General features: G+C 42.2%; 1 protein-coding gene and 1 non-coding gene across 2 annotated transcripts in view; one reads left to right on the forward strand and one right to left on the reverse strand.

Moving 5' to 3' along the window:
* LOC145351309 (ran-binding protein 17-like) overlaps window positions 1–20,244 on the reverse strand; it is a 925,757-nt gene that overhangs the window by 322,683 nt on the left and 582,830 nt on the right. Inside the window, exon 19 of the mRNA XM_080200932.1 lies at window positions 3,211–3,314. Within this exon, the coding sequence (XP_080057058.1) occupies window positions 3,211–3,314 (104 nt within the window). The remainder of the gene's footprint in view (window positions 1–3,210; window positions 3,315–20,244) is intronic.
* Window positions 8,412–8,599, forward strand: LOC145352053 (U2 spliceosomal RNA). Its single transcript, XR_013888506.1, has one exon. It is a non-coding gene; the product is annotated as a U2 spliceosomal RNA (small nuclear RNA).

Raw genomic sequence — 20,244 nt, forward strand, 5'->3', positions numbered from 1 at the left:
TTAATTAAAGACCCATCTTTACTGTTTTGATATCAGAATTTTGAAATATAACATACATTCACTTAAAATGATATCCAGAAAAGCAGGTTGGACAATATAAATGGTGAATCTCGATTTAAAACTCTGCACAAAATTAATCTTTCAGTAAAATCTATATCTGTTCAAACAAAAGAAAAAGCTCTAAAGTGACTATGGAGGGCAGCACCAGCCAACATTGTCTCGAGAGACTTGAACGATGGGAATGTAAACTCAGAAATGTATTCCCTAAATCAAATGAGGTTCCTGAAGTAACTACACCCTTTCCTCAGTGAGAAATAAATAAAACTGTAAATTATCATTTCCCAGAAAATTTTATATAAAAAGGATATCTGAAGTTCGTAAGGCACAAGCATTTTGAATAATGATCAAGAGATCCCACTGTGAGTGTACTGATGTAGCTGCTTTTGGAGATGATCCAAAAGTAGGCCAAGTAGGATGAGAAAAAAAATCAGTTGGAACTGCTCTGCAGCCACACAATGAATGTTCTGTTCTGGTAATGTCAACTTTCTCGATTTAATCCTTGTGCCAAAAACATGTGGAAAATGAATACTGGGACTGGGTTTCTCATTCAGAGGCGGAAAAAGAGATTGGCTTTGTTTATGGGTGCTAGACTGGGGGGAACAGTCACTCGTTGGATTTTCATAGGGACATTCCTTTAATTAGACAGGCTCACCATCCAATTAAGGGTGGTGGGTGAGCTCTCAAAGCTGCAGGCTAATGAGAGGCCTTCTAGCTTGCAAGGAGCTGTAGGCTATCATCGAAGATATATAAGGGTGTTTCAAGTTAAAGGCATCCTTTCCAATGTTTTTAAATTTTTAATTAAGAATTAGTTTTTATGGTGAAACCACCACTGCTGAGGAGGGATGGGAGGGTACCCCTCTTGACAGGGTGGATTATGGCTGCTCATGGTTTTGCAGGGAGGGCTTCCAGGCTTGCCTGGAATGCTGACCCCCCACCCCCCTCCCCCCCCCAACACACACACACACACACACACACACACACACACACACCGCCATACCCCCCCCACACCTCATCTACTGATGCAAAGTTCCAGCCGCCTGCCCTTCTTGGTCTCAATTTGACTCTTAATTGATATCCACACTGTGTGAGCGAGTAACCCTGTAAGCCTCCAATCTTGCTTCTGCAAAAATGGCTTAGAGACAAATGGAGCCAGGGAACAAACGCACTAACTGGCAGTGATATTTTTGGCTCCCATGCATCTACTGACGCCAGGTTCAGTAGGGACGGAAAATCCAGACCCTAAACTTTGTTTAATTCTTTTACTCAAACCAATTTGGTACAACTTGATGCCACTTTACAAAGCAGTAAATTACATTGCAATGATCTCCTGCCACCTCAGGACAAGATTGTAGCACATTTTCTGAATTATTTCATTTTTCCCACTGGCAGCTTCTTCACATACCATCTCATATTAAATATTTCACCCCTACTCTGATATACTGAAAGATACCTCGCATGCCTAGATTTGGAAAACTGCATTGATCACACAGTCCCAAGATGCTCTTCTATCTTAACAACAATTTTTTTCATATTTCTGGTCTATTTTGTTGTCTTTTCTCTTAACACATAATTTTTCCATCACTCCTTTGTCTCTCTTAAACTTATTATTTACTTGTTCTTTGTTTTTTTTTCCTACTCCTTTTTACTTGAAGATATTAATTCCTTCTGTCCTCAATCTCTCTTTAAGAACTAAATGTCATGGTATCATGGACAGCTCTCCTGAAATACTAATAATCAAGTTTCCTTATGTTATAGTTTGTTGATTTTCCAAGGTACACTAAAATAGCTTCAATTATTGGGAGAAATCTTAATAACACAGACCCACATGGAGGCCAGTAGTGTCGCTGGAGGTGACTTTGGATCTTTAACTCAGCCATGGCATTAGTTTGCGGCTTCTGTATTTCCTGGTCAATCCAAGAGCATGGGTGGGGCGGCACGGTAGCACAGTGGTTAGCACTGCTGCTTCACAGCTCCTGGGTCCTGGGTTCGATTCCCGGCTCAGGTCACTGTCTGTGTGGAGTTTGCACATTCTCCTTGTGTCTGTGTGCGTTTCCTCCGGGTGCTCCGGTTTCCTCCCACAGTCCAAAGATGTGCGGGTTAGGTTGATTGGCCATGCTAAGAAATTGCCCCTTTAGTGTCCAGGGATGCGTAGGTTAGAGGGATTAGTGGGTATAATATGTAGGGATATGGGGGTAGGGCCTGGGTGGGATTGTGTTCGGTGCAGACTCGATGGGCCGAAGGGCCTCTTTCTGCACTGTAGGGTTCTATGGAAATGATGTTCTATGGAAACATGCTGAATCTGTCAAAGGAAGGGTTTCTAGTTAAGGGAACCCCAGCAGAGTCAGGATGGCCAACTGCACATTGCTGCCTGTGTCGTCAGCAACCACAGGAATGGAAAGGAAACCTGGGTCTGCTGTGGGGCCCTTGCTGTGTGTTATGAGTAACTGAAGTGAGATGATTTTTGCCAAGAGTGGGAGGAAAGATGAGCCATTCTGACTAAGCTGGTGTTGATGGAAATGTCTGAGGAAATGAGCAGTAAGAGTGTGGTCTCTCAAATTTGGAAACAATGCTCCAAGAGACGTTCAAAGATCCCACCTACGCTCTCTGATTGTCCAGGAAATCTGGAAGCCAGATACTAATGCCATGTATGGCTGAATAAAAGAAGCATAGTGCAAGGTGGAGATATATAAACTGCACCCATGTCATGGTAAAGATTGGCAGCAGGGAATTGCAGATCAAGACGACAGTACAAGAAGTTGAAACTTATGAGTTGAACTGCAAGAGCACACTCTCAGAAGTTCTTGCCTAGACATGGCTGCACTTCTTCAGTTTTCAAGGCTTCTCAGCCCGTCAGTTTCACTGAGAGGCAAGTTGTAGAGAGCTTTGAGCCTTTGACTTGGCTGTTAAAGTGAGAACGCAAGGTTAAATTAAATAGCAATTACCTGATTGCATATTCCCAAAAGGGAATATCTCTGGAGATGTGAGAATTTGACATTCACACATGACATTTTATTGTCCAAGTGGTTCATACAACAATGTAATCTTTAAATTACAGCAACATTTGGACTATTCTAACATGGTGAATGGAAGTGCATATGGCAACTCAGATTACATTTTATTTTGCCAAATAAACAATGAAGACAAACATACCTTGGCCTCATCTTGCTTGAAATTGCTATTGAAGAGCTGTGTCAGAGTTTCGAATGTTTTGGTTAGTGGCAGCATGAACAATTCAAATTCGTCCTCATCCTCACCTTAAGAGTAAAATGAAAAAATAAAAAATATTTTCTGACAATACAAAACAGAATAACATGAACTCAAGTCCCACAACACTCTATTCAGTCTATATTTTGTTTTGTAATTTTGACATCTCCCAGTCAGCATCAAGATAGTTCTAGATGTCTGCCCATTCTAATAATGTTAACACACAAGTTTCTGTTCCAATCACTAACACTAGTAATTCATTTCACAATTTGCCATATATTAATGCTCTTCAGCTTTATGTCCCAAGTCTTTCACAATCAATACTTATGCTCACTTGGTCTAGATAACCATTCTTTCAACATCCTTTCAGTATTTTGAATACCTCTATCAAATAAAGCCTTAATCTTTACTGTTCTAATGAAAACAACCTCAATTTTTCAAGCATTCTTTGCATTGGTATTTCCTCATATCAGGAACATCCAATTTAGTATGTGCCTGCAATATTCTTCCTATATTGTGCAAATTAAAACTGTACACAGTACTCCAGTGGTCTTACTAATATCTTACATTGATTCACCATTACATATTAACATTTTTCTTCTATATTTCTTTCCATAACTGTAGTATTTATGGTCTTATACCATTGAAATTTTGCTTTTGTTGTCTTGTAAACCTGAAACACTAAATCTTGTTACTTTTCTTCATTCCCAGTGTAATAATTACCTATTACACAAAAATGTAGACTTTGAAGTCCTTCAGCTAATTCTTTGCCCATCCCATCATCTTATTGTAGCTTACTTTAAATCTCAAGAATTATTTGCCATGACTCCTATTTTAGTATCACCTCCAAATTTCGACACAAGTCTCTCCACCACAACATCCAAATCATAAATATACAATGATCAGAAGCATTACCAGAACAAAATCCCATAGAACACCGATATCTAGAGCCTTTAACAGACTTTAAGAACATAAGAAATAGGAGCAGGAGTAGGCCATCCAGCCCTTCGAGCCTGCCCCGCCATTCAATAAGATCATGGCTGATCTGTCGTGGCTCAGTTCCACTTTCCCACCCTCTCCCCATAACCCTTAATCCCCTCTCTTATCAAAAACCCATCAACCCGCGTCTTAAAAATATTTAGCGAGGCAGCCTCCACCACTTCAACAGGCAGAGAATTCCAGAGATTCACCACCCTTTGAGTGAAGAAGTTCCTCCTCAACTCCGTTCTAAACCGCCCCCCCTTTATCTTGAGGCTGTGCCCCCTAGTCCTACTGTCTTTTTTGAGCGGGAAGAGTCTCTCCACCTCTATCCTATCCATCCCATTCATCATCTTATATGTCTCAATGAGATCTCCCCTCATTCTTCTAAACTCTAACGAGTACAAGCCTAGTTTATTCAGCCTCTCCTCATAGCTCAACCCCCCCAACTCCGGTATCAGCCTAGTAAACCTCCTCTGCACTCCCTCCAAGGCCAAAATATCTTTGCGCAGGTGCGGCGCCCAAAACTGCACACAGTACTCCAGCTGCGGCCTCACCAATGCCCTATACAGCTGCAGCAAGACCTCCCTACTTTTATATTCAATCCCCCTTGCTATGAAGGCCAGCATCCCATTCGCCTTCCTGACCACCTGCTGCACCTGCAAGCTGGGTTTTTGCAACTCATGCACAAGGACCCCGAGGTCCCTCTGCACCGTCGCCTGCTGCAGTTTTTCGCCACGTAAGTAATAGTCCTTCCTACCATTATTCCTACTTTACTGAACTGTTTAGTAATTTCATCTTTAATTAAATGTTCCAATACTTTTCACATCACACATAATGAACTTACACACACATAATTACACAATTTGGCTCCATCTCCTTTTACAACTTAGGTAAGATGGATATTACACCAATTTTCATTCCCTCTGGACACAACTTCCTGGGCTTCCTCACTTCCCTCAGGATCCTTGGATGTATCCTATCGAGTCCGAGCATTCCATTCTTCTTTCGCTTAACTAACTTTTATTTCTTAATTTCTCATCTTGCTTTTAACCAATTCCTACTCCCCAATATTCTTTTGTAAACTTTGATGTTTTGCTACACGGAGTGATTGTGACAGAGACCATTGCAACTATTAATGTGGATTAATCTTGCAAGTAAGATGCAGGAGCACGTGGCGCAAAGCAAATAGCTACTGATTGCTCTAGCAGAAAGCAGACAAAGGCACAAATGCAAAAGGCCAAATAATTTGTACCTATACTAGAGACTTTAATGGTTCTAGGAGGCAACAGTGAAATGTAGAAGAACATAATGAACTGTGGTTAAAGGATTACATATAATTTTAGGCACTCCTTACAGGAGAAATATAAAAGTAATGGAGCATTATAGATTTACAACTATTACAATTAGGAAGAAGGCTTCAGACATTCAAGTTATTTTGAACACAATCGAGATGATTATGAGGTTATCTTACAAGATCTTCCAAGATTATGATTAAATTAATCATCATGTACTGTTTTCATTGAGAATTACGTGGGCCCAAATGTAAAACAACCATAAATGGAATTGAAAAGGTAGCAAAATAGTTCTTAGAGGGAGTTCTTTAAACAAATTCATGGGGTGTGGGCATCACTTCTGAGGCCAGCATTTGTTGCCCATCCCAAGTTTCCCTTGAGAAAGTGGTCAGCTGCTTTCTTGAACTGCTGTGCAGGTACTCCTACAGTGCGGTTAGGAAAGGAGTTCCAGCAGCACTGAAGGAAGGTAATATGTTTTCAACTCAGATTTGTGTGTGACTTGAAGGGGAACCTCCAGGTGGTGTTGCTCTTGCCCTTCTAGATGGTTGTGACTGTGGGTTTGGAAAGTGCTGCCCAAGAAACCTTGGTGAGTTCCTGCAGTACATCTTGCATGGCGGCCACTGTTTATTAGTGCGGGGGATTGAATGTTTGTCCTAGGGGTAGCAATCAATCAGGATTCTTTGTGCTGGATAATGTAGAGCTTCGAATGTTGATGGAGCTGCACTCATCCAGGCAAGTGGTGATTATTTCTTTTCACTCCTGACTTGTGCCTTGTTGATGGTGGACAGGTTTTGGGAGGTGTCAGGAGGTGAGTTACACACCGCAGGATTCCTAGTCTTTGACATGCTCTGGAAGTCAGCGTTTATATAGCTAGTCCAGTTCTGTTCTGGTCAACGGTGACCCCCAGGATGTTGATAGAGGGAGGGTCAGTGATGCCATTCCATTGAATGGCAAAGGACGATGGTTAGATCCTCTCTTGTTGGAGATGATCATTGCCTGGCACTTGTGTGGCATAAATATTCCTTGCCTTTGTTAGCCCAAGCCTGGCTTGCTGCATTTGGACATTAACTGCTTCAGTATCTGAAGAATCGCGAATGATACCAAATATTGTGCAATCATTAGTTAACTTTCTCATTTCAGACCATGTGGTGGAAGGAAGGTCATTATGATACAGCTGAAGATATTGGGCCTGGGTCACTATCCAGTGGAACTTCTACAGTGATGTCCTGGAGCTGAGATCATTGATTTCCAACCATCTTCCTTTGCGCCAGGGTATGACTCCAAACGGCGGAAGGTTTTCCCCGATTCCCAATGACTCCAATTTTTGCTAGGGCTGCTTGATGCCATACTTGGTCAAATGCTGCCTTGATCTCAAGGGCTGTCATTCTCACCTTATATCTGGAGTTCAGCTCTTTTGTCCATGTTTAAACTAAGGCTGTAATAAAGTCAGGAGCTGAGTGACCATGGCGGAACCTAATGAACGTCTGTGAGCACGTAAGTATGTGCTGCTTGATAGCACTGTTGATGACCGTTTCTATCAACTTACTGATGCTCAAGAGTAGACCGATGGATCAGTAATTGGCCGGATTGGATATGTTCTACTTCTTGTGTGCAGAGCATAACTGAGAAATTTTTCATATTTTAGGAGACGCCAGTGTTGTAGTTGCACTGGAGCAACTCAACCAAATTAGGATTAAACTGGCACTTGGGTGAAAATATCTGATTTTCCAAATGGCTGCTCCTATACAAGTAAGTTTGATGCTTTTAATACACTGCCACCAATCACAGATGAATTGTTTATTAGAGGTTAATTAGAGGTTTCAAGAGTAATCATGAGCAAGAATTACAGCAGGTAGTAGTGCTCTATTAAACTGAGGAGTCCATGTAGAGATGAAGAATGGCCACATGGACAAGATGGGGGAGTTAGTTACGCGTGCAGAATAGTATCATTGCAATATTCAATGCCTTCAGGCAAGGAGAAGAGGAATGAGCAGAAAATTTTACATTTACTCATCGGCAAATATTGGCACAAAGGTTGTTTTCAAAACAAAATCTCACGAATAATACTTTATTTTAAATTATACTCTCTGTGGTACACTCCATTTAACAAAAATCCATTCCATAGAACCCTACAGTGCAGAAAGAGGCCTTTCGGCCCATCGAGTCTGCACCAAACACAATCCCACCCAGGCCCTACCCCCATATCCCTACATATTATACCCACTAATCCCTCTAACCTATGCATCCCTGGATATATAGCCAAGGAGCAATTTCTTAGCATGGCCAATCAACCTAACCCACACATCTTTGGACTGTGGGAGGAAACCAGAGTACCTGGAGAAATCCCAAGCAGACACAAGGAGAATGTGCAAACTCCACACAGACAGTGACCCGAGCTGGGAATCGAGCCCAGGACCCAGGAGCTGTGAAGCAGCAGTGCTAACCACTGTGCTACCATGCCGCCCAATGCTGGTGGAATGATAAAAGTAGAAGCCACAACGAGTGACAGACTGTTGTAAATATCAGTGTGAAGACTTGAACCTCCTTTATGTTAATTAAAATGGAGTAGTTTGATTGGCTAGGTGACACCTCTGACTCCTGGCAGAAAATTACTATCTTGAAGCTCAATGTAAATATGCAAGTGGCATTGTCTGCTTACAAGGTCAAGAATAAGAACTGCAAGCATCGACTTAACTGAAATAAAAATGGCAAATGGTGGAAGCACAAAGAGTTGTAAAAGAAAGACAGGTCAATGTTTTTGATCATGAAACTTAAAAGTGAACCAATAATATGGAGGGTTACACCTAAAAGATTGAATCATACAGTGCAGAAAGAGGTAATTCAGCCCATTACAAAGCAAAAATTTTCATGTACATCGTTTCTTGGCCTTTTGGCTAAGACCAAGTGTAGTATCAACATGCTGTACTTGGGTGAAGTCATTACGTTACATAATGGCTTCATTTGAAGCAATTTTTCAAAGCAGCATCTCGGCCTTTTGGCTAAGATACAAATGAGATGAAGCCTTGGAGGAGGTGCAATGCCTACTCCAATCAGCATGGATCATGTTGATCAAGCCCAAGACAGGAGGACCTGTCTTGTCAGCTTGGATCGGGAATGTCTCACTTGTTGAGACTCTGAATTGGACTTGATTTGATTGAATTGGATTTTAAAAAAATTCTCATGTAACAGAATATGACCAACATCAAATATCGTTTGGATTTGATAGCCATTTGTTTATACTAAAACAAATGGTCAAACGATTAAGAGATTTTGGAGGGATGGAAGTGGTACCTGCAGTCTACTGGCAAGCAAATATTCTTGAACTACAAAATTCAGTAACTTGAATTTAGTAACAAGCAAAATGGAGTTTAACGTTCACTTTAAAATATTGATGGACCACTGTGTAATTCCAATATCTTCTACTTCTAGATTTTATACTAAAGGGGGTTATAACAAAACTAATGAAGGAAGATCAAATTTTCTTTATAAACATGATCAGATCTCTCAACATGTCACATAGTGCTTTATATCAATGAGCATTGGGAATCATCTTTAGCATGTAGAATCTACTGCGTAGAAACAAGCCATTTGGCTCAAAAGAAAAGAATCATAGAATCCTACTGTACAGAAGAAGGCTATTTGGCCCATCGAGTCTACATCAACCACAATCCCATCCAGGCCCTATCCCTATAACTCCATGCATTCACCCTAGCTAGTCCCCATGACACTAAGGGGCAATTTAAAATGGCCAATCCACCTAACCTGCACATCTTTGGAACATGGGAGGAAAATGGAGCACCAAGACGAAACCCATGCAGATACAGGGAGAATGAGCAAACTCCATGCCGACAGTGACCCAAGCCGGGAATCGAACCTGGTTCCCTGGCGCTACGAGGCAGTGATGCTAGCTGCTGTGCTACTGTGCCACCTTGCATTTATGTAGCATCTTTCATGATACAGGATATCATAAAACGCTTATAAACATGACATACTTTGTAAATATATTCACTATTTGATGTAGGAGACAGCACTCAGCTTACACACAGTAAGCTTCCAGAAGCAGAAATGTAATAAAACAAGTTAATCTTTTTTGTGAGGTTGATTGACACCTTGCTCCACTGCACATTGTCATCATTCTGGGTAAAGAAATTACTCTTAAATTCCTGATTGGATTGATAATGACAATTTATACTGATGATCCAACTTTCAGGGCTCCCACAATAAAACTTTCTCTCTATGGCTACCCTGTCACATACATTCACAATTTTAAAGACCTCTCTTGAGAAAAGAGCACTTCTCTTGGTTGCACATTATTTCTGCACCTTCTCTAATGCCTTTGGAATCACACAATGTTTGCAACACACAACGAGGCAATTACATGATATATTTTATATTGTTACATAATATTTCATAATACTGATAAGTTGATGGAGAAAATCCTGAGGGACAGGATTTATGAACATTTAGAGAAGTTTAGTATGCTCAAAAGAAGTCAGCACGGCTTTGTCAAGGCAGATCATGCCTTACGAGCCTGGTTGAGTTCTCTGAAAATGTGACTAAACACATTGACAAAAGAAGAGCGATAGATGTGGTTTATATGGACTTCAGCAAGGCGTTCGATAAGGTCCCCCATGCAAGACTTCTTGAGAAAGTGAGAGGGCATGGGATCCAAGGGGCTGTTGCCTTGTGGATCCAAAACTGGCTTGCCCACCGAAGGCAGAGAGTGGTTGTAGGTGGGTCTTTTTCTGCATGGAGGTCGGTCACCAGTGGAGTGCCCCAGGGATCTGTTCTGGAACCCCTGCTGTTTGTAATTTTCATAAATGACCTCGATGAGGAAGCGGAGGGATGGGTTGGTAAGTTTGCCGACGACACGAGGGTTGGTGGTGTTGTGGATAGTTTGGAGGCAAGTCAGAAGTTGCAGTGTGACATAGATAGGATGCAAGACTGGGCGGAGAAGTGGCAGATGGACTTCAACCCAGATAAATGTGTAGTGGTCCATTTTGGCAGGTCAAATGGGATGAAGGAGTATAATATCAAGGGTAAGGCTCTTAGCAGTGTAGAGGATCAGAAGGACTTTTGGGGTCCGGGTCCATAGGATTCTTAAATCATCCTCGCAGGTAGAGGATGTGGTTAAGAAGGCGTATGGTGTACTGGCCTTCATCAATCGAGGGATTGAGTTTAGGAGTCGGGAGATAATGCTGCAGCTTTATAAGACCCTATTCAGGCCCCATTTAGAGTACTGTGCTCAGTTCTGGTTGCCTCATTACAGGAGGGATGTGGAAGCTATTGAAAGGGTGCAGAGGAGACTTACAAGGATGTTGCCTGGATTGGGTGGCATGCCTTATGAGGATAGGTTGAGGGAACTCAGTCTTTTCTCCTTGGAGAGACAAAGGATGAGAGAGGTGTATAAGATGTTGAGAGGTATTGATTGGGTGGATTCTCAGAGGCTTTTTCCCAGGGTTGAAATGGTTGCTACGAAAGGACACAGGTTTAAGGTGCTGGGGAGTAGGAACAGAGGAGATGTCAGGGGTATGTTTTTCACTCAGAGGGTGGTGGGTGAGTGGAATCGGCTGCTGTCGGTGGTGGTGGAGGCACATTTGATAAGGTCTTTTAAGAGACTTCTGGATGAGTACATGGGACTTAATAGGATTGAGCGTTATAGGTAAGCCTAGTAGGTGGTGATATGATCAGCACAACTTGTGGGCTGAAGGGCCTGTTTGTGTTGTAATTTTTCTATGTTCTATGTTCTCTAATATGGAGACCAGAACTGTACACACCAATGAAAACACCTTGTGTGAAATTTTCCAGCCACGTTCACCCTAAGATCAGAAAAACCCACCTGAGGTCAATGGACTTTGCATGATCCTGTCCCACCTGCAACGATTCCTGTAGCAGATGGGGCCGGAAAATTCCGCAGTTTGTGTTCAGCAATGAATAGTTGTCTGTTTTCCTGCGACTATTGTTTAAAGGAAGAAGGCTGGAAGAACTCTGTCTTTACCTGAATACATCATGAGATCTTTAGTTTCCTCAGAAAAATGGTTCAATGACTCATCTGAAAGAAGGTCCTTCTTCAAACTGCATTTAAGCATCAGCCTAGATTATGTGCTCCAGTCCTGCAGTGTGACGTAATCTCACAACCTTTGTTGAAAGTACTTCCGAATGAGCGAAAGTGACAATTGACATGCACTAACATTTAGTAAGATGAGGGGGGTATTTGCCTTCAATTCTTTTGTTTTTTGCTGTCACACAGCAAGTTGCTGATTTCTACACCAACTAAAATCTGTAAAACATTCAGACTAAGTGCTGTAACCATATGTACAAAATATAGTTTACCATTTATAAATTTGAGCGTAACTGATCTATTCTCCCTCATAGCCTTAAGTGTTCTTATCCAAATGGTCTCAAGTCACAAAGTGTTCAGGGAATGAAAAGCCAGAGACAAGTTATCACCCTTTCAGCAATCAACAGCAGGCGCCACAAACATACAGCTAAAACGTAAACGAGTTCACAGTTACTTTAAACTGGATTCCATTCATTTTTGTAATGCATCTTTTTGCACTTTATTTTACAATCTGATAGAAGTCAATTAGCTTTATTTCAAACATCAAAGCAGAGATTTTTTTCCCCACTTATTTTCTTCCCTGCTCTCCAGAATGTTTGAGAATCTTCATATTGGGAAGATATGTAGACGTTCACAGAAACAGTGAAGAAGGAAATGTACACTATTTGAATTACCATTGCTTTTCTGTACTTACTTACAAAAGTTGACCTCTGACCAATTCACAAAACTACCTACACTCCCGTGAAACACTGCTCCAGAAGCACCAATGCCCCAGTGTCCCAGTATCATTGCAGGAGGGGTACTGGGAGAGGTGGGGAGGAGGGCAGTGCTGGGTGCACAAAAGTGGGAGGTGGCAGCGCATTGCAAGTTGAAATGGATCCTGCCCGCAACTCAATATCATGTATTTGCATTTCCAATGGGGCCCATGTGATTAGTAATCAGAAACAAGAGCCTTGTCTGAATTACCCCTTCATCATACTGGGCTGTTATGATATAATTTAATGGTATTATTGCTAAAATATTAATCCAGAAACTCAGCTAATGTTCTGGCGACCTGAGTTCAAATTCCACATGACAGCTGGTGGAATTTGAATTCAATAAAAAAAATCTGGAATTAAGAATCTTCTGATGACCATGAAACCATTGTCAATTGTCAGAAAAACCCACCTCATTCACTAATGTCCATTAGGGAAGAAAACCTGTCATTCTTAACTGGTCTGACCTACATGTGACTCCAGAGCTACAGCAATGTGGTTGACTCTCAACAGCCCTCCATGGGTAACGAGGGATGGGCAATAAATGCTAGCCGGCCAGTGATGCCCATGTCCCACAAATGAATGAAACGACCCTTATTGTTCGTCAGGTTGTTAACCCAACACTTGCTGGAGATCAAATCTTGGAACAGTGAGCCTCAGCTACTCACTAGTTAGGTTTACTGAGCTGTTGAAGAAGTGGGCCTGAGTGGGTAGCCAGTTTACTGGGTAGGATATGAAGTGGGTAACGTCCATTTATCTTAATGACTGTCAACTTGAAAAATACATGAATGCACAAAGCAAAATTTTAGTAATTTTCTTTCCCTCATGCCTCTGTTATTTTGCAAAACCCTTCTGTAGCTTTGGATGGTTAGTGGTGCTACCCTTCAGATGTAATTTAAATTAAGGTTCTAGTACTTAGTGGATTTTAAGGATCCCAGAGGAGCTTGGAACTCTTCATTTTTTTCTGCATTAACACCAAAAACTGAGTTAATTTACTCTTTATCTCGTTGTGATTTGTGGAATCTAGTGCCTACATAATAAGTCACTGATTTCCAAGATAGTTATTTCTACATGAAGCACGTAGAGACATCTTTCCTTTGCAGCAATTTATTTAAGTTGCAATCCTAGAGTAAATCATGCTAAGCAAAGGGAGGATAAGACCTCACATCAGGCAAATGAACACATATAATAAGTCATAAGAAGGGTGAATTCTTCTGCAGCTCTGCTCTAAATGAGCTTACAGTAAAATCTTAAACCCAGGCTGGACTACTTGTGAATCAAGTTTAGAGTGTGAACTTTAGTTTAGAATAGAATTTGTAAACCTATTGCGGCTTTACGAGAAAATATTTTTAAAAATCACATCTGGCACTATTTAACACATTCCACATCTGTAACTATTATTCAAGAGCAATTTTCTTATTTTAAAAAGTATAATGGTCCAGCGTGTAGATGATTCTTTAAAAATGAAAACAAATTATTCTTTCCTTCATGGAGTGGTGCCATGTATTTTAATTCCAATTATCTTGTTCACCATGGATGTTTTTGAAGACAGGGATATATGTGTGTGGGAGAATGTGGTGTTATGTTGGTTTAATATTTTGTTACTTTTAATTCAAACTATATAAGTCAATGAAAGCAATACTGTCTCTTTTAGTATTAATTAATCAATTATGGGAGATAATCGCTTTTTTTAATCATTGCTCCCTTAATGAAAACAGTTTTATAATGATTTGTTTACTTGACATCTAATGAGGCACAGCTGCCTGCCGCAGAGCAAATGCTTTCTCATGGATATGTAAATAAACCTTGACAGATGCCAAAATAATCAAGTTTAAATTGCTACATCGAATGGTTCATAAACATTGCACAATTCAGTAATAGCAAATGCCAGAACAATATTTACCTTTATATTGTTTAAGATGTGAGACTACGAACTAATTCTTAGCGCATGGTTCTTTTATTTTAACAGTTTAAAATATTTGCATATCTTTACAACGTTCATCGATATTGTTTCATTTATCACAACTCACCCGCAATGACTGTTTGCATCTCTACAACTTTCTTCCCTTCACCTTGAAGGGAGTCAAACGCAGGCTATCTCCTAGGGCCTTGCCCAAGTATTTGACCACAGAGACACCTTTTCAGGCAAAATCCTGATCATCATTCATGATCAGGACGGTGAGCCCTGGCTGATGCCTGTCTGCCCCACAAACAGCTCACGTCCAACAATATCAATTGATTGCGGCCAATTTTGTCATCTTATGAAGGTATTCTGCTGAAACCTGCAATATTCTGATTTGTAGCGTAGGCTTTAGTGTTCCACAGGAACTATTTACTTTAGATGCCCCAAGCAATAGGGAATCATTATTTAGAATCAAATAAAACTCCATTGTACTAGGAAGGCCTCTTGCATTGCATTATATACATTGCAGTCCGAATTTGTAATTACTATATTATCTCCAGTCTGGATTTATAATGTATTCTATGCACTGCAGTCTGGATTTGTAAGGTGTATTGTTACGTAGTTGCAATCCATGTGTCATCAGGAGATTTCAAATTCTGTTAGGTACAAAATTGAATAAGAGGAACTTGGTATTGAGGTTTGCAGCCCTAGGGTACCTTGGAGCAGCCTACCCAGCTGCTCTAGTGCTTATAACATGGCTTCCAGATGTATTCTGGAGCCAATCGGTGCCCTCCTTCTTTGGGATTTTCACTGCTCCAGCCTCTCTGAGGTATCTCAGTGCCTCCTTCTCCGGAGTATTTCACTGCCCACTCAGAGTCTGGTGTTGACTGTTCCTTGAGGACTAATTAGCCCTCCGCTGAAATCTTGCATTGTTTACAGACCCCCTTTTCAGAGATACACTTTTCTCTGATCTTCCTGTCCCTTGTACGTTGTTCCTTCTTGTAATTGTTGCATTTAATGTTGTACAACTTTAAATGTATTACCGCTTTAAGATTATCAACTTTCCCTTTTCTCACTGCCAAAACTGCTGTTTCTCATTCTCTATGCTTTTCCCACGCTTCTGGAGTTTTGGTGGGAAACTACAGACCCTCCATCTCGGACCCCTTTTTTAGATTGTTAACTTCTTTTTTTCTGTTGGAAGACTTTCTATAGTTTTCTTATTTCTTTTGGTTGGCTGGAGAATCTGTTTTTCTCTCCTCCTGAATCTGTTTGTTTTGCTAATTTCACTAGTAGCTACCACACTGTATGATTAGGACCATTACCTTCCTTAAAAAACAATTTAGTTTATTTTCTTCTTAACAGGTAGAGGACTGCTTATGTTCCAAAACTGCAACTCTTCACTGCCTGCAGTCTCTCAGTGCAGGGATCAGTGTCTGAGGTCCCTGCATGCTCTATTCAGGTTTGAAGATGTGCAAATTTCAGCTTCAGTTTCAGCTTTCCCGCATTTCTGGGACAAGTTCTGCAACTCCCTGAGGCTTTTCTTCCTCTTTTTAACCTCAGAATACAGTCAATTTTTGTCTTCCATCAAAATGTCTTCCTTTTAAATCTGGAGAACAACTTTTTTCTAGCTGGGTATACCTTCTTTTTACTTCAAACATTCCTCTCCTTTCTGTTTAGCTCAAGTTTTATTTCTCTTGCTCCTAAAGGCTAATCTCTAAATCTTTCCAAACCACTTGACATTCTGGCCACAATGGGTCCATTACTTTGTCTACCCCTCAAGGTCTGGCATGACCTGGACAACTCAGTCTATTTGCACAGAAACAAGCTCTTAGGTAGTTATCCCCCTTTTCCAAATTTCAATTAAATCATGATAAGCTGTACCATCTAAGTGATCCCCTTTGTCACCAATATTTTATGCAATGCCATTTCTGGCATCAACAGCAGATTTCAGACTTTGTTAAGAACAAGAGGTAGTTATTGAATCAGAGAAACTTGGTACAGGGGTGAGCAGCCTACTCAGCTGCTCCACTCTTTAAATGCTTACAACATGGCTTCCAGGTGTATTCTGTCCCAGAGAGGACTCCTCTGGGGTGATCACTCACTCTCAGTTGTCATTGGTCCCTCAAGTCAGCTGGCCCTATTCTGCTGTACTGTCTTAAAGAAACAAACACAATAATCACTACAATTACACATTACTATCTGGATTTGTAATGCACTGTGTGTGTTGCAGTTTAGATTTGTAATGTACTACATATATTCCAGTTTGGATTTGTAATATATCATAAATATGACAGTCAGGATTTGAAATATACATAATACACTGATATCTGATTTTGTAATGCACTATACACACTGATGTTTGGATTAGTAATGCACCATATACAGCTCACCCTATTACGAATAGAACATAGGGACTGCCTTTATCTGAAAGCAGCCTGTTTTCAACAGGACCAACCTCACAGAAAAATATAACGCATCATTCAACCCATAAACACTCTTGTTTAACTTCCACACTTTTCCTTCTAAATTGCAGACATCTTTTTTGAGGCTTTAAGGATACGTGTCTTTGAAGTTTCTAACCCTGCAGTTTTTAATCTAGCAGTTTGCACTCCCATGGCTCAAAGATCTTCAAGTTTATTTTCCCTGCAGTCAGGGAGTCCACCCTGGCATCCTGATCCCCAAATCTCTCCTCAATACCCATAGAACCATTAAATCCTGACAGTGCAGAAAGACTCCATTCAGCCCATCACATCTACACTGATTCTCCGAAAGAGCATCCCATCCAGGCCCTACCCTTCACCCCATCTCTGCAACCCCGCTCACTTTTACAATGACTAATCCCCCTAACCTGCACATTTTGGACTATAGAAGGAAACCAGAGCACCTGGAGGAACCCATGCAGACATGGAGAGAACGTGCAAATTCCACAGAGACAGTTATCCAAGGTCGGAATCAAACCCGGGTTCCTGGTGTTGTGAGGCAGCAGTGCTAACCACTGTGCCACTGTGCTAACTGCTGTGCCACCTTTACCCTGAGCTACCAATATAGCTTTAGCCTTGTATGTGCCATCAGGGAGCACCTTTTCTGTGCGCTGCCACCTGTGACAAGACTGGCTGTCCCCCTCTGGAATTTCAGTCAGTACTAAATTCTCTCCAAATCTTTTTGTTTTGCTTCCATTATCAGCTTATCTTCCAAATTATTAGCAGTGACTAAAATCTCTCTACCCTATGGTCTTCTGCTTCTAGTGACATTCCTAGCTTGTTTCATAGTTTCTTTTCTTGTCAAGCTCCAGCTTCTACTTGCCCCCCCCTCCCTGGATGACTGTGACATGATCATAGAATCCCTACAGTGCAGAAGAGGCCATTAGAGAATCGAGTTTGCACCGACTCTCTGACAGTTATCTTAGCCACGCTCTCTCCCCTGCCCTATCCATTAAACCTCACACATTTAACATGGCTAATCCATCTACACATTTTAGGACACAAAGGGGTAATTAGTATAGCCAATCCACCTAACCTACACAGCTTTGGGACTGTGGAAGGAAACCCGGAGCATCCGGAGGAAACCAACGTAGACATAGGGAGAATGTGTAAACGCCCCTCAAACATCTGAGGCCAAAGTTGAACCTGGGTCCCTGGAGCTGTGAGGCAGCAGGATCACCATGCCGCTCATTCCCACATGCAACCAGAGTCCTGATTGCAAGTTTGTGATCTTTTATTTGGATCGCAATCTCTTTCTGGTTGAACAACATAACTTTCAAAGTGCTTTCTGGCCTTGCACAGCCTTACATCATTTTTCCAATCCACAGGTCCGATTTCCTAAAGTTCATCCTTCACATTTAACCAATGTTTATATTCACCAGTGGCTTTTCCTGCTCTTCCCATGATGATGGCATCCCTCCACACATTGGCCCCTTCAGGCATATATGTTACCTGTGAATCATAGAAACCCTATAGCGCAAAAAGAGGCCATCTGGCCCATGAGTCTGCATTGACCACAATCCCACCCAGGCCCCACCCTCATATCCCTACACACTCAACAGCTAATCCCTCTAACCTACACACCTCAGGACACTAAGGGACAATTTTAGCATGGCCAATGAACCTAACCCGCACGTCTTTGGACTGTGGGAGGAAATCGGAGCACCCAGAGGAAACCCACACAGACACAAGGAGAATGTGCAAACACCACACAGACAGTGACCCAAGCCGGGAATCGAACCCAGGTCCCTAGAGTTGTGAAGCAGCAGTGCTATCCACTGTGCTATCATGCCATCCTACTTTGGGTCGTTGTACCTTTGAATAATGCACTTTAGTGTTAGTTCGTTCATCAATCAACTTTCTATTTGCCACAGTCGGCTCCTGATAATTGCCCATTATGTGCATATATGAAGCACACAGCACCTCTCCACTCTTCATATCATGTTCCAAATCTGTCAGTACCAATTCGCCTCACAGAATGAATCGTCACAGCTTGATTCCTGTGTTGAACAAGTGCTACTTCTTCTTCACTGCCTATCACAGGCTTTTCCATTCTTTCTGCCCTTCTCTTTCATAATATACCCAGTCTCCCTGCCAAAACTGTATTTCCATTGGCTTTATTCAATGCCGTAAGGCACACCAAATTTTCTCTGAAACTTCAGATGTGATATTCCTGGCATGCTGCACGGCTCGAGTGGCACATCAGGCAGGAGGCCAAAAACAGGAATCGTCCGACACAAATTTCCTAGACTAATTTTTAAAACACAATCAGCCTTGCACCGGGGAACAGGGTGAGGCTGATTACAATATGCTAATACAATTAGCATTTCTTTAGCGAGCCTGGGACTCAATAGTCCAGGTTCACTAAAGTTTCTGATGCCGCCGGTGGAGGTCCACACCAGCGGGTTCACTTATGATCTCTAGCAATGAGGACCAGGCATGATAGCCTCGCTGGTGGAACCAAGGCCATTGAGGCCCTCAAGAGTTCTGGGACAGGAAGGTGCCCTTGCACAGTGCCAGCCTGGGACCATGGCAGTGCCACCTAGCACCTGGCATTGCCTACTAGGCTGCCTGATATTGTCAGCCTGGGGCCATGGCAGTGTCAGCCTGGCATGCTGGTGGTGCCCACTAGGCAGTGGCAAGGGGACAGGGTCAGAGCTAGATCAGAGGGGTGGGCGGGCGGAGGTAGTGGGGAAGGAGGGAACACTGCATGGTGATGGGGCGGGGGGGCAATGATGGGACCGGTGACCGGAGGCCAGGGCGGGGGGCAGGAGAGGCAGGGGGTGTCAGAGACCAGGCTGGTGCTGTCAGGGAAGGTGGGGTCAGCAATCAGGAGGTTGGCGATGGGATTTGAGGGTGTTGGGACTGGCGATCTGGTGCAGGCACTTGCAAATCGATCTCCCAATACATTGGGAGACATGCGTACAAGCCCTCTCTGCAGTCCAATGCCAGCCTCTTGGGCAGGATTAGCCCCCCTCGCCCACTCCCCACTTCTCCTAACCAGTGGATTAAATCCCCTAATGAAAGAGTGCCAGAAATTCATTCAACTAAGCTCACCCAAAAAACAGGCGAGAAAAACTCTTGCATTCCCACCCATTGAGCACTTAGTTTTTTGGGGAAAAATTGCACCCCTCAACTTTAATGAAAGCCTTTCTGCTTGTATGCAAAACATTCAACTGAGCAGAAAAGTTAGAACTCACCCTTCTAGAGCAAGCAGAGCATCTGATAGAATCCCTACAGTGCAGAAGGAGGTCATTCAGCTCTTCGAGTCTGCATCAACTCTCCAAGAGAACGTCCCACCCAGGCTTTCCCCTCTGCCTATCTCTGTAACTCCATGCATTTACCATGGTCAATCCACCTAACCTGCACATCTTTGGACTGTGGGAGCACATGGAGGCAACCCTCACAAACACAGGGAGAATATGCAAATTCCACACTGAGTCACCCAAGGCTGGAATCGAGCCAGGTCCTTGGCAACGTGAGGCAACAGTATCACTGTACTATCCCA

Source organism: Carcharhinus amblyrhynchos, chromosome 13, assembly GCF_965287045.1.
Source record: "Carcharhinus amblyrhynchos chromosome 13, sCarAmb.v2.hapA, whole genome shotgun sequence".
Lineage (NCBI taxonomy): Eukaryota > Metazoa > Chordata > Chondrichthyes > Carcharhiniformes > Carcharhinidae > Carcharhinus > Carcharhinus amblyrhynchos.